The sequence below is a fragment of the Strix aluco genome, chromosome 21, assembly GCF_031877795.1.
Source record: "Strix aluco isolate bStrAlu1 chromosome 21, bStrAlu1.hap1, whole genome shotgun sequence".
NCBI lineage: Eukaryota > Metazoa > Chordata > Aves > Strigiformes > Strigidae > Strix > Strix aluco.
The window spans coordinates 11,105,149-11,120,656 of NC_133951.1; the positions used below are offsets into that span (position 1 = coordinate 11,105,149).

The following is a 15,508-nucleotide window of genomic DNA, read 5'->3' on the forward strand; positions in this document are numbered from 1 at the left end:
CTAAGTGTGGTGGCCTGAGGACATCAGGAACTGGCCTGGATAAAATGTTGTCTATATTAGGATAATACAATAAACAAATAAAATTATGTATTAAAAGAATAATGCCATCCAATAGCACAGCATACTATATAACTTGGTTGGAAAAATGCTAGAATTAAACCTACGCCTGTTTACCTACACGTATGTGGTGTTTTTAGGTCCTGCTCCCAGAAGATGGAATTTCCTGAGCAGGCTGAAGGAAATATTTGGCAGTTTAAATTCTCAGTTTTAGAAAACTATTAATTTGCCAAATCTGAAGACACAGACAAAAAAGACCATTGAACTGACTACTCTATCATAGTTGTGCAGACTCCTTGTAGAGGAGTTGTGAGGCAAAACACTCACCTGGATGCATTTAAACAGAAAATGCGTAAATTAATTTGCAAAGGAAATGTATTTCATTATAAACTTGGGGGAGAGGGCTCGAGAAGGGGGAATATTCTCCGTCTGAGCATTACTCCCTGACGACTGCGGGCAGCAGCCGCTCTGCAGAGGCGGCCCCGGGGTGCGGGGCGGTGTAACCCCCGTTACCACCCGCTGACCGGAGCCGCTGCCTACGGCCGCCCCGCGGGGCAGCGAGAGGGGTGCGGGCAGCGCGCCCCCTGGCGGCCGCGGGGAGGGCGCCCCCTGGCGGCCCGGCGCCGCCCCCAGCAGCAGAGAAACTTTGCGCTCAGGTCGGCGCAAGATGCGCGGTGCGGGCTCAGCCGGCCCGCGTAGGGCGTGCGCTCAAGAGCAGCCTCCTTCTCGCTCCGCAGTGGCCACTTCTATAGCATAAATGGCTACAGAAAACAACACCTCTCTTTTTTTATACGTGCGAGACACTATAAACCAGAAAGCACCATCTCATTTCATGTGCCATCAGGCCTCTGGGGACATATTGCACCTATAAGCGAGCACTATTTATATGCACAACTAACTATATAGCACGTGTATTACATATAGGTACTACTATCTTACTTAAAACAACGAGCAGGTAGAATGTTTGAAGAGAAATAAACACATACTGTTCCTAACACAGAGTTCAGAACATCGACAAAGAGCAGTTTAACTTTCAATCATTTCTTCACATGACAAAAAGTTTTACTGATAAATTATCACCTACCTACCCTACCTGTGCTAGAGAGTTTCAGGCCACGTCCATCTGCAAGGGTATTTTAAGCAAGAGTGAAGATATATTTAGAATCTGGGTTTTGGACAAACGCTTTAACAGAGGATTTCTGCACAAGGCATTCCCTTGCAAATATGCCCAAGATTCTTCTTAAAAGTCTGGTTGGAAAATCTTTATAACCAATACTTTGATGACACAGTGCTTTTGATACACTTAAGTTACCTTCGTTCCTGCAGGATTCCCTTATTTTCCAATAAAAACATTCCTCTCTAACCAATCATCTCCGACTAAGTTCATTCCACGAAGAAAAAATATTCAGTAAAACAAAAACAACCTCAACTCGCCTTGAAAGAGAAAACCCTTAGTAAGTAACAACCTAACGACGAGCAGTGGCGGAGCTTACCTCTTCAACTGTCAAAGGCATACAGATCCGGTACTCCTTCATGAGCATATTCCTGCTGCCTCAGTGCGGACCAGCAAACTGGGAGAAAAGTGGTTGTTTCTGCACGACGATCACGACGAAAACCAATCACGGGAAAAAAGAATCAAGCCTCTCTCTCTCTGTACGCGCTTGACAATGTGTCCACAAGAGAGTAATGCAACCATCCAGGAAGGCTGAGCCAGCACGAAGAAAAACCAACACAACTGCTCCTTTCTTCCAATTCTTCCTCCTTCAGACTACGATCATGGGAATTTCGCACACGCTCGCCCCGATAAACGCTACCAAGTCTCAAACCCCAACCGCTCTACAGCCGAAGACATCCGTCGGAAGTGTACGAAAACGGCAGCCTCGCAGCTGTGTCAAGACATGCCTGGGGCGGCGAAAAGAACAAATGAGCCGAAAATGTGGCTTGCACCGCCGCCGGCAGCACGTCGGGCGGCAGGAAAGATGAGATGCTGATTTCCAAGACAAAGGCTTTTTATAACGTTTCCTTCCCCGGCTGCCAAACGCGGCTCCCACCGCCCCACCGCAACGCGGCTGCGGCCGCCGCGGCTCCCGCTGTGCTCGGGGCGGGGGGGGCGGGGGGCACAGCGCGGCGATCCGGCGGCCGCGGCTTCCCCGGCGCAGCCGCGGGCGCGCTGTAGCCGCGGGCGCGGAGCGGCTGCAGCGGCCCCGGCGGGGGCGCGGCTGACATCAGCGGGGCGGCAGGAAGGAGGGACGGACGGACGGACGGAGGGAAGGGGGGGGGGGGGGGGGGGGGGGGGGGGGCGGCCGCCGCTGCTTGGGCGGGTTTAAACCGAAACGGCGCGGCCGGCCCGGGGACCCCGGGTCTCGCCCGGCGGTGCCCCCCGGGAAAGGGGCGCCGGCAGAAATCGCGATTTCCATTAATTCTGCCGTGAAGACTTTGCGATTTTTTGGGGAAGTTGATTGCCCTACGTGTTTAGAATGCACCTCGCAAAACATTTACAAGCCGGTGTAAGAGAGGAGAGCCCCGGGAGGCCGCCGGCCAGCCCGCTCCCGCTCCCTCCGCCTCACAAGAGAAAGGAGAGCGTGCCCGGGGGAGACACAAGACAGGATGTGAAGGCCTCACCCATTTCCCTTTTGGTCAGCCCTCCGTTATCAGCCAGCACATTTTGCAAAACAAATAAAACTCTTTTTCCTATCAGCTATTTACTTTCAAATGCCACGCAGAAAGTTCAGTGAAAAAGTGCCTCCTTCCTAGCTGAACAACAAAGCCAGAACCGATTTAGGAGGGGTTTGGTTTTGCTACTTAGTAGGAAATTTGCTAGTTAAATCGGTTTTTAATATGCTTGGGGTTTGTGTTTTTCAGATAATTTTAGCCATTATTAAATTATGCACAGGAACCCAATTCTGAAACTAGCTGAGAAACCTGAACTGTTACACAATCTCAGGTAAAGCATAAAATGTTCACATTGCTGTTTCCCCTGTCTTCCAACTGGCCAGAAAGCTTGTATCGCAGACAAGCACTGTAACAGTAACATGAAATATAAGGCACTGTACAGAAAATGGTAAAATACACATCTGCATTTAAATATAAATTATTTGCAAAAATAAAAGTGATGAAATCCATTTGGGACAGTTAAAGATTAATTTAGGTTTACAATGAAATGTGTGTTTCATAACAAGAAAGAGCAAAAAACCCTCAGAATTTCATTGGTTCTCAATGTACATTTCAAAGCTATGTATATAATTTTTAGCCCAGAGAGGACACAGTGCCATCTCCTGGAACTAATAACATAACTTTTCCATCCCATTGCAATAATGACACGGTATTTCACACACCCTGCCTTTCCAGTGAAGTGCAAACACCTACACAAAGAAATGGAAAATCTGGGAGCTCTGTTAACAGTCTGGATTTTCAACTGAAGTATGAACAATGTGGTTAATGAGACTTCTATCTCAAATCTGACAACAGCCATTTATAAATACCAAAACTGTAGCTATAATTCATAATGTTAGTAGTACATGTTCCTGAAGCTTCTATGCAAAATAGCCAAAACAAGGCAATACCTGTGGTATTACCTGTAGATGAGAAAGAATCCAAACTCAGATTAAAAAAATCTACTTCAATCTTAAGTGATTTGCTAGTGGTTTCATTCACTGAGAACAACATCTCTCGATTTCTGCTGAAAAGCAGTGTAAAAACTTCTTGATGCTTCCCAATTATAGGCAAAGGCAAAATCAGGAGAAAGACCTAAACTAGTTTATCCCCTGTTACGTTTATATTCAACATAAACCAAACCGTATAGCTCTGTTTAAAGTAACAAAGCATGCAGATCTGTGGAAAATAAGTGTGTCCAAGAAGCTACTTAAAATGGAAACCAAAATTACTTCCCATACCTGCAGCAAAACATTCTTCACTCACCCCATACTTATTGCCACAGGCACAGCTCAGTCTTGTACCATCTGCGCATGCACATGGGGGAAAAAAGTGACTTTAACAATATTCTTGACAAGTCCCTGCTATGACCACTGTCCCAGGACACTCTACAAACCATGGTCACCAAATGCTGTCTAGGGGACATGCTGAGAGAGAAAACTTTTAGCTCCAGATAGCCAGGAAGTTTCTGCCAAGCATGCCTGACTCAATTTTGGTTGTTTTCTGTAAATTGTCAGAAACTATTACTCTTACCTCTGCAATATGCTATGATCAGTTGTAAAAATAAGATGTCTTTCACTCATCTTTCATTTTTGACCTGGGGGGAAAAAACCCATATGTTAAATCATGCTGAACATTAACTCCAGATGGACTTGTGTCAGCAAAATATCGCTTCAGAATAAGAGACAGTAAAAGTCTTCAGAAATTTTACTAAGGGCATTTGAATAAGAATTTAGGGGTTTTTTTAGCCATTCAGGAAGTCTACATTGGAGGCAAAAGCTGCCTCCTTGTCTCTCAGCATACCCATGCAGGTAAAGGAAGGTAACAGTTACAGTATGCATTACTTTTTTTCCTCTTTCATTCACTGTCTGAATCAAAATTACTGTGTATGGGAATATGTTCAATTAGATTAGTATCTGACTTTTAACTTCCCTGAAATTCATCACTCCCTATCCATTGACTGTAAAATTATACTAATATTACAAGCTAAAAGAATGCGATTTTTAATTCAAAATAAATAATCAAAGCTCTGTAAACATTTGTAAATGGCTAGAGTTAGAACAACTCTGTGATACATGTATGTATTTCCAATACCTAGGTCAATTAATAACTAAAAAATGATTAAGTTTAATGGATAAATTCCGTGGCTGGACTTTTAAAATCAAGTTTGAGTTCAAACAGAAAGTGACTCAAAGTCCATGGTCTGTTCTGTGCTAACTGGAAAGCATGTATCAGACACAATTGCAACATACAGCATTATAAACTTTGAATTAACTTCATTTAATTACTCTGATTTTATACCAGTGTAGCAACGCGGTCTTAATCTCTAAATGAAAAATTCAGAATAGTTGTATCAAACACCTCTTTGACACATCGTTATGTATGCAGTATAGTCATAAAGGAACAGAACACAAAATGTAGTTTCATAGTAACTCATTTTTTCTGGAGTCTTAAACAACATTCAAAGCTAGAGGGCATTCACTGATCATTCTTTCCAAGTTGTATACTTGCAAACATGAGTGAGTTTCTCCGAATTTCTCCAGTGAATGAAACTTCTGTAGTGCATGAAATTCTGCTTTGGAATGATGGCAATCTACAACCCCAAGTGTTGCACCAACATCTCACAACAACTTATCAAACACATTGATGGTGCAACACTCTAATATCAGGATCCTTGTGCTCTTAAAAACCACTGTGTGTCCTACCTTTTCCCCACCTCTCCAGCAATGCAAGATGATTAAATAACTTGAAGCTGGAACGTGAGATACGTAAAAATCACCACAGTGAAGCCACCAGCTCCTGCACCCGAGTCCTCCACTAAAGCCATGCCGTGGTGTGGCCTGCCTCATCGGCATGGCACAGTTCTCTCAAAATGGGGGGAAACAGCATAAAACCACGATCCTCCTGACTCACCACCCCCCACCCTGTGGCCACATCAAGGTCTCAAATTCTTGACGCACAAGCTACGAGCAACACCGTGGCTGGGACAACTGTGCGGAAAACCCGTGTCCCTGCTGAGGCAAGAGGCCACAGGGCAATCTAAGGGCCGTGACTGGACGCCGTGAGGAGCCATGTGGCAGCACCCTCCCCTTTCCTGGGTGCTGGGGGTCCCCTCAGCCCGGGGCACGGCTCCGAGCGAGCCAGGCCGGGGTTGGGCGGCGGGAGCAGCCCTCGGGACAGCCCAGAGGCCGGGCCGCGCGCGGCTCCCCTCAGAGCCGCCGCCTCCACTCATCCCCCGGCCCGCCCTGGGTCCTGCGGCAGCCGGAGGTGGCTCCAGCAGCGCCTGTTTGGCGCAGTGCGGGGGCCTTCCGCGGGGCTGCCCCGGTCGTGCCTGCGCACAGGGCCTGGCTGCTTCCGGTGTGTGTTCGCGGGGGGACGCGGAGTGGAGCCGGGGAGATGGCGGAGGGCGGCGCGGAGCGGGCCGATGGCCGTATCGTGAAAATGGAGGTGGATTACAGCGCGACGGTGGACCAGCGGCTGCCTGAGTGCGAGCGGCTGGCGCAGGTGAGGGGGGAAGGCCGGCGGTGCGGATGGGCTGAGTCATGGCGTGGGGCGCGCTAGGCCGCGGTGGCGGGGGGACGTGCGGCGCGACATGCAGCCGCCTCTTGTCACCCGATCCGGTGCGGAGGGGTCCGGGGCTCGGGCCCTCCCGTGCCGTGTCGGGGAAGGGGAGAAGTAGGGACTGCTCGACCATTTCAGTGGCAGTGTGTGGGAGCGGGGGCAGGAGGGCGGTGAGGGAGACCAGAGGAGATGTCAGGGTGCAGCCCCGCTGGTGAGGGGATAGGAAGGCCCGAGTCCACCAGAAGGGACGTGGCTTTTCCCTGGTGCCACTTTCCACGGGTAGCGCGGCTGGGCAGACGCCTGGGCAGGTGTTTGTGCATCCTAGGACCACTCTGCGTCAAAGCTGCCTTCGTGTAATTGATCCTGTGTCAGGTTAGAGAGACAGCACTTTGCATCCTTCTAACTCGGTTATGTACGTGCCCCAAGAACTGGAATGGAGGGCCAGAGCTATGGCAGGCTGATAGGGCGCCTGGCGTCTGCTGAGCAAACATGTACGTGCACCCAGCCACAGGTGACCACAGAATGTCTCGCTGATGGGATCGTAGAGGTAATCATGCGTATGGTGTATCTTAAGGTTTCTTTCATGGGCTTGTTCTGTAGCATAGAGATTCTTGTGCATCTCAGACCTCGGAATAGACAGATTGGATTTGCTGTTATGTCCTTTCCCGGTAGGATGGCATCTGATTCTTCACATGCTGCAAATGCTCTTCTTGGTCCACGTGTCTCATTGTGGTAGACATGTTGTAGTATAAAGCATATTGTACAATTCTGAAGGCAGTAGCCTTAAACTGCATCTATCTTAAGACTGTATTGTATGGAGAGTAGGCACAGGTGTTTTAGCTCACAGACATGGCTCTATGTAGGTATGAGCACCACGACCATGTTTCATTGCTGTGTAACATGTAAATTTGTGGCAGTAAGAGCGCATCCTTGACAAACCATTATAGTGTAAAGATTTCACTAGGGTAGGTACGTTTTAGAAAACAAATTTAATTTTCTCTATTTTGTTACTAGTTTCCAGTTTCTAACCATTTTTTTGCAGCCCCACAGTTGCCATGGGCTGTTACAAATTCTCCCATGTTAACATTTTTTTTTTACAAGATATTTGCTAGCAATTACAGTTTAGGTCTAAAAGTACATTGTGGTATCTTTAACTCCTCTAAACAAAGGCAAATATAGTTCTCAAAGCGCAAAAAGCAGGACTATTAGAATTCCATGATTAGACTAAAGCATGTAGTTTATGCTTTCTATAGCATGCTCTAATTAAAATATGATGAATGTGGATGAAAGTAATAGTAAAACAAATTTTTGGCCAAGGTATCTAACTGCCTATCTGTTCTCACTTAAAGCGTTGTTTTGGCTCGGAAAGAAATCAGTCTTCCATCTAGCTCAGTGAGTGTGAGCTAACCAAACCTGTCTGAAACTTGCTACGTTTCTCGCACTAGACAGACAATTTATAGCATATATGGGGCAAAAATGCAACTAGTACTTTTCCAGTTTAATCTGCATTTAGAACCATATATTTAAAGTTAGTGCTATATATGTTTCTTTTTTTAAGATAAAAAATACTTTAAAATGAGTGTACAGGCTATTTATGTTTTTTACTTACCTGAGAATTAGAGCTCTTCTCAATTTAAACTGAAATGTGTTTTTCACTCCTGGTGATAATTCTTTCCCTATCACATTAGGAAGGAAGATTGCAAGAAGTAATTGAAAACCTTCTCTCCTTGGAAAAACAAACACGAACGGTAAGTAGCATGTTGTGTGCAACATTTATGCTGGTTTGCCCTACACACTCCTATTCCACTGCATTAAAGTCGCGAAAGGAATTGGAGTATCAGTCCTTCTCTTTTGTTGTTCTTTTCTTTAAAGAGAAAATCAATGAGGCTAGATATATTTTTTTCCCTTCATATAATAGAAGTGTAAGTTGATAGAGGTCTGCAGGTTGTTTATCCCATCACTAATATGCTGTTTGTTTGTTACAGGCATCTGACATGGTCTCCACATCCCGTATCTTAGTTGCTATAGTGAAAATGTGTTACGAAGCTAAAGACTGGGATGCTCTTAATGAAAATATTATTCTTCTATCAAAGAGAAGAAGTCAGTTAAAACAGGTGAATTTAATCCTTTGAAACAAAAAATAAAATTGTGTTTGGAGCTGTGTTACGTATCTGATTCCCCCTTGTGTGTAGGGACTTCCTGACCTTCTAGCACAGATATATGCCTGAATATATTGTAATTAGCTTCTGTTGACATTTTTTGGTAGACATGTGAAAGCCAGTAATAAAGCTGATATTTGGAATTAGTCTTCACCTTGTGCCTGAACTCTGTGTGGTCCAGCTTCCCATTCTTGGCAACACAGCTGTGACTTTTCTGCTTTTAGATGGTAGTTCATCTTTAGACTCTTCTACAGTCTATATTGTAAACATATTCTTAATTTTTGATGTTCACATGAAGTGTATATTAAACAGTTACTGCAGTTGATTGTGATCAAACAAGGTATATGCTTTACATGCTTGCTTTTGAAACTCATACTCTGGAATTCAGTTCTGTCTGAGAAATTGGCTATCAGGATAGCTGAAAGCACTTGCATTTAAGAAGGTACAAAGTTTATTGCACTGTGTGTTTAGTTGGAATTAATTAGAAGTCAGCAACAGGTAATGTAAATGGCATCATTGCTTTAGGAAGAAAAAGGTTACCTACTTTTTCATGCGCAGAAACATTAGGAGTTTGTGTACAAGCAGAGTACAGTTTAGTTCTCTAACTTGCACAAACTGTGGCTGAAGACTTGGGTCATTTCAGCTGAATTTTCTTCTTGACAAAGAAGTTTCTAGAAGTTTCTTTTTTTTTTTTTTTCAGAAGTAGGTGTTTTAATAATAATTGTAACAGCTTTGTCAGTGTTGTTACAAGAACATACTGCAATACCTGTGCTTGCCAGTGAAGGATGCTGTTATTAGTGCCTGTATGGGAATATGCAGAGATGGAAAAGCATCAGTCAGAAATAATTACCCTTCTTCCTTCCCTTCCTGAAAAATCTACAGGTGTCCTAAAGAGATGGGCTAGCGCACATGCTTAAGAGAAGATGTACCTTCCCTTTAGCCATGCAGGTTTTAGGGCAAACAACTAAGTTTTGTCAGTCCACGTGGGAGACGTGTTGATTTGGCAGAAGAGGAATACTACTTTTCAAGGGAGAACAGCATGGGATGAATTATTTTAAGTATCACTGGAAAAACTGAGATGAAAGAAATGACAGAACAGTATCACATCTGACTTCTAGCATCAGTTGCTAGCATTAGTTTACACTTTTATGAATCAAAATGATGAGATGTATCTTGCATATATATATATATTTATTGAAATGAGTCTCTTAAGTTTGATATGAAACTATTTAATACTTATCTCTGAGTGTTATAGTTCGAATGCATTTGTGAAATCTAAAAACACAGTATGTTTTTCTTTTCTGTTATCGTACTAGGCAGTTGCTAAAATGGTCCAGCAGTGCTGCACTTATGTTGAAGACATCACAGACTTACCAGTCAAACTGCGCTTAATTGACACGTTGCGTATGGTTACAGAAGGAAAAGTAAGATTTTGTTTTAAGACTGAATGTCTAAAAGGTAGAATAAAAATGTTCACCTTCTTTAAAAACACAGCTTCTTAATGTTATTTTTTAATCTTGTTCAAATAAGAGAAGTAATTTTTAAATTAACCTGAGAAGCCAAGTAGTGTATTTCTTCACAAAAGACTGCAAATATTTTCCACGTTTCATATTTAAATAATTTGCTGAAACAGTGGTTATATTTCCATGATGTAGCTATTTCCATGATGTAGCTATTTGGATTTAGATCAGAGTTCTAAAATGCCATTTATTTTTCATTTTTTAAAGTGTTATGTATTTGAATTTGTTAGAGAAATGGGCAGGTTTAGTTTGATTTCTCCTGCACTAGCAAGGTATTACATACAGTTACAGTAACCAGAAGGTGATACCAAAGCATTATACCAAGTTAATAGTTTACATAACATTACTTTTCTTTAAGAAAATAAACAATTCTGGATTAAGGCAAATTTGTATTAATGTTACAGCTCTTGTCTGTTCAAAGTCTAAATTGTTAGTAATAAAATATTGTTGATTTATGGCTGGTTAGGAGTGAGTGAAATAATGCAAACAGTAGCACTTAGTACATATTAACCATTAAAGTCTTAACTTCATGTCTGTTTCAATATATTTTAGCAGACAGAGTATCTAATACTTCATTCACTGTGCACATCCTTTTATGCTTGCTTAAAGAATGGTAGATGAATTCAGATGACATTTTTTACATTAATTTGGTCCAAATACTTCTGGTGTGTCAACTATCCATCATATTTTATCTGTGTATATTGTGGATAGTATCAGTCTGTGTCTTTGTGGGGTTGTGGTCTTAGAGTTTGCACTCTTCTGTGGAAAACGCCAATGTTTAAACTGCTGCTTCTGATTTCAGATATATGTGGAAATTGAACGTGCTCGCCTGACAAAGACTCTTGCAACAATAAAAGAACAGAATGGTGAAGTGAAAGAGGCTGCCTCTATTCTGCAAGAATTGCAGGTAACATGCCTTGTAACTCAAAACTGAGTCAGCGATAAAAATTAATTCTGACTGCTCTTAGATTATTGTTTAGAAACTTAGTCAGGTACGCCTGCAGAAATGCCTGGAATGAGCTTAACTGTTACTAGTGAAAGTAATTCAGTTTTAACTGCTTTCATTACTCTCATGGTTAGGTTACATAGAATATTTCCCATTTGGAAAACAGATTTCAATTCTCTAGGTAGCGCATTAAGTTTAGTGCTAGTGGATTCTTCCAGAGTAAGTGGGGGCTATAATTTAAAATTGAATAATCTTTCTCCATTTTCACTTGCTCTGGAATAGCTGTTTTTTTCTGTTGTTTTGGTTTTTCCCCCCCTGTCAACCTCCCGCTCTTCTTGCACAGTTAAGACTTCACTTGATTTGACTTTGACAGTGTTAAAATAGCTGCATTTTCATTTTAGGTGGAAACCTATGGTTCAATGGAAAAGAAAGAACGTGTAGAATTTATCTTGGAGCAGATGAGACTCTGTCTAGCTGTAAAAGACTATATTCGGACTCAAATTATCAGCAAAAAAATTAATACAAAATTTTTTCAAGAAGAAAACACGGAAGTAAGTCACTGGAGGATTTCTCTCTCTCCCTCCCCCCTTGTCCCAGTTTTAATCTGACATGCCTCTCCTCAGTCCAGGTGTATTTGAATCCCTCTGTTTTCTGGGATCCACTTGGATTTCATTTACATGATTCATGGACCTCTATTAATTTGAGTGTTTGATACTGTTTCAGAAACTAAAGTTGAAATACTACAACTTAATGATCCAACTGGATCAACATGAAGGCTCCTACCTCTCCATCTGTAAGCACTACAGAGCCATTTATGATACTCCATGTATCCAGGCTGAAAGTGAAAAGTGGCAGCAGGTAAAAAAACATTACATACAGAATGTCTGTATTTTCATGTGGCAAATACTCATTTCATTACCAGATCAATTTACAGCAGATTAAATAGCTCATCAGTCTGTTGTTCTCAGTGTTTTTTAATAGCTATATTAACAAATTGGTTAGTTGAAAACAGATATAATAAAGTTGATTTCAAATGAATATTTATAACTAACATCTTCATTATATTGTCTTTGAAATCTTAAGAATGTCTCGTCTGTTTTATACAAGTGCAGAAATTAGAAACAGCTGTGCAAGTGTGGTCGAAACGATACTGTTGTGTATGCAGTACAGATGTTACGAATTTGAAAAGAATTTTTTTTCATGTATTTAAATACTAGAATTTTGGTTAACCTGAATCAATTTAAATGTAGCACTGTGAATGAGGGTTCATTTCTGCAAGATGACATCAGTTTCACTTTTAACTTCTTAATATGCTGGGCTTAAGCCTTTTACATGTTAAACTCAAAGCTCTGTGAGCAGTGTTTTCAATTCCTCTGTTTAATTATGGGAAAAAAACACACTCTTTCCTCTTAAACAGGCACTGAAGAGCGTTGTTCTTTATGTTATTCTTTCACCTTATGACAATGAACAATCTGATTTGGTGCACAGAATTAGTAGTGACAAAAAGTTAGAAGAAATCCCGAAGTATAAGTAAGTATTCTTTCTAATAATTCTTATGTTAAAAAAGTGTCTCTCAAACTAGCTGTGCAAGTGAAATCTGTTTACGCTGAGTCTGCTGTAAGCATCTCAGTGAAAAATACTGCAAAATTTTCATGATTGTGCAAGTTCTACATTAAAATAAATGTCCCTTTATAAGATAAAGATCTTTATTAGAAACAGTCTGACTTGAGCTGCCCCCTGATAGCGTGAAGTATTAAGAGTACATTCATGAAGAACAATGAATATTAATGGTAATAACATCAAAACATTTCTGAGTATTTCTTTGATCTATTTAAGTATGAAATGAGCCTTATTAATACGGGATTGTAAATCAACTTTACTGAACCATTTAGAGACCTCCTAAAACTATTTACCACCATGGAATTGATGCGATGGACTGCCCTAGTTGAAGAATATGGGAAAGAATTGAGAGAAGGATCCCTTGACAGTCCTGCAACAGATGTTTTTGGCTGTACAGAGGAAGGTGAAAAGAGATGGAAAGATTTAAAGAATAGAGTTGTGGAACATGTAAGTATGGCTGTCTTTAAGCATTAGCTATGTGCTCAGTGCCTCAACTAGAAATGCTTTTTGCTTGCCATATTTTAGTTACAAAGACAAACAAAAGTATGTAGTAAAGCAGCAGATAAGTTGCCTTTTCCATTGTGTTACATTTTCATCATTTTATTTGCTCGTATATCTTTATTATAGATAGGTATTTGGCACAGTTGCCAGAAAAAAAGAGCATATTGCACTCAAATTCTGAGATTTAGCGTTCACATTTCAATAGAGCAGAAACTTGAAAGCCTTGCTTTGTATTAAGCTCACAGTTAGTTTATTTCATTACTTAATAATTTGTCATCTAGAGACTTTATAGGTTTCACGAGCAAAAGAACTGTTCACAACTTCCTTGCATACCTTATGCTGGACTGCTGTTAGAGCACTACAGCTCCTAATCTGCTTTTAACATTGACTTTTATATTTTTGCAGCCTGCTTCAATTATTTTTTGCACATAACCCTCTACTCTGAACACTTTTATTCCAGAATATTAGAATAATGGCTAAATATTACACCAGAATTACAATGAAGAGAATGGCACAGCTCCTGGATCTGTCCGTTGATGTAAGTGTTGCTTTGCTTATCCTTCTTTCATAAAGGGCATGGAAGTGTATGTGTGCATGTGTTTGTGACAAAAATGTTTTATCAATGGTAAATCAATGGGTGATTAAAACTGACTGAAGATAACTGGGTTTCTCACCTTTAAATGTCCCTGTTTGTAGATGGTTGTACTTTGGGAACATGGGGTGGAGTAGTCTTCCTGTCACTCCCCTTCGTGTTTTCAAGAGCTTTCCAAAGAGATTCATAGATCATGGCATATTGGTATTTTGAGTGCAAATGAAAAGCTTCGCCCTACTGCTTTTAATTAAATCTGCTCTTTTCCACAAACTCGGAATAAACCTTCTTTGACAGTGGTCAGTAACTCACATGGATTTTCCTATGCCTTGCTCGTCAGACAGCTTGTTCTGCTATCTGTGTAGCCAAGTATTCAAAAGTGTAAAAGTCTGTTGGTGTGGTACATTAAGCTTTTAATTTCACTAAAGATAATCAGATATAGGTCAAACAAACAAACAAAAAAGTCTTTTAATAGCTCGTCCTAGTACCTTGCAGTGTCAACATGTGTAATATTATTGTGTGTTTTTTTTAAGAACAATATTACTACAGCTGTATTTCTGTTAAGTATAAAGAAAATCTTGTTCCCTGTGCTTTAATGCTGTTTGGGAGGAATTCTGGTGTTTTGTAGATAAAAATGCTATCTTCTTGACTTAGTGCTGTTTGTCTTTACAGGAATCGGAGGAGTTCCTGTCTAACCTAGTAGTTAATAAGACCATCTTTGCTAAAGTAGACAGGCTGGCAGGAATTATCAATTTTCAGAGGCCTAAGGACCCAAACAATATACTCAATGACTGGTCTCACAAGCTCAACTCACTAATGGCCCTAGTTAACAAAACCACACATCTCATTGCCAAAGAGGAGATGATACATAACCTGCAGTAAGGTGCCTCAATAATCTCAGTGCTTTTAAAGAAGGCATTAAATCTTCATAATAGAGACTATTATTACAGTGTGTATATGGTTTGTTTTCTCCCTGTCAAGCCTTCCTGGTTTAAAATTTAGAACATAATTCTGAAATTCCCGTTGACAATTAAGTTCCCTTGATTATTCATTCAGTTGTTAAATGTTTTTGCTACAATTGGTGAAATAACATAATAAAACTGTATTGCCTGTATAATAGTAGTCTTGTGATTTCTTCTTTTCCATGTATACCTTTATCTGTCTAATACATCTGTGGTTATTTCATTACAGGACTATTTTTGAGGCCGTGATTGAGAGATGTAAATAATAAAGTCCTAGGGTTTTACAGTAGCATGCATTGAGGTAACTTATAATAATAATGTTATGTCAAGATACTGTTTGAACAAAATTCTGGATGTTCAAGAACAATGCTGTTTCTTGTGATTTGGGACTACACATAGACTTAATTAATTCTGAACTGACTGAGAAATCTACCGAAATCTTGTCTGCTTGTGCAAGTCACTGATTTTCAGTGTTTCACTGTTAGTTTGTAACAGCTACAATAGCAATTATACAACTAGCTAAGATAGTATTTCAAAGCTGCTGCTTCCTATAATTGAATGTGTTCTATGCAGACAAGATAATGTCCTATTACTTGCTTTAACCTACTTGTAATGGAAGGAACCTGTAGACTTTTCCCCATGTCCCTGTTTTTTTTAAGAAAGTAAAATAGTATACCAATAGTATAGTAAGAATCAATGGAACTTTTATTGAATTTGCTCCGTTTTTTACTTTTTTTTTTTTTTATGCTAGCCATAACTAACTATTCTGTTCATAATTAGGTAGAAACTATAGTTGTAAACGATGTATTGAGATGTATATAAATCCCGTCTCTTTAAAAGCGCACTGAACTTCATTCAAAGTAACACTTAGCACAGGTAATTATCATATGAATACACAGTAAGTCAGGAAACTTCAGACAGCGATTTTGAGAGAGGGAAGT

The 15,508-nt window shown here is 40.9% G+C and overlaps 2 protein-coding genes across 2 annotated transcripts in view; one reads left to right on the forward strand and one right to left on the reverse strand.

Annotated features, from left to right (window-relative positions):
* Positions 1 to 2,205, reverse strand: part of PITPNC1 (phosphatidylinositol transfer protein cytoplasmic 1) — an 84,833-nt gene extending 82,628 nt beyond the window's left edge. The window contains exon 1 of the mRNA XM_074846847.1: positions 1,551 to 2,205. Within this exon, the coding sequence (XP_074702948.1) occupies positions 1,551 to 1,598 (48 nt within the window). The 5' untranslated portion in view covers positions 1,599 to 2,205. The remainder of the gene's footprint in view (positions 1 to 1,550) is intronic.
* A 3,828-nt stretch (positions 2,206 to 6,033) lies between these two features.
* PSMD12 (proteasome 26S subunit, non-ATPase 12) lies at positions 6,034 to 14,722 on the forward strand. Its single transcript, XM_074847141.1, has 11 exons — positions 6,034 to 6,213; positions 7,959 to 8,018; positions 8,256 to 8,384; positions 9,746 to 9,853; positions 10,752 to 10,856; positions 11,297 to 11,446; positions 11,619 to 11,753; positions 12,313 to 12,425; positions 12,788 to 12,962; positions 13,477 to 13,554; positions 14,278 to 14,722. The coding sequence occupies exons 1-11, from the start codon at positions 6,106 to 6,108 to the stop codon at positions 14,485 to 14,487; spliced, it is 1,371 nt and encodes a 456-aa protein (XP_074703242.1). The 5' UTR covers positions 6,034 to 6,105; the 3' UTR covers positions 14,488 to 14,722.
* The last annotated feature ends 786 nt before the right edge of the window (positions 14,723 to 15,508 follow it).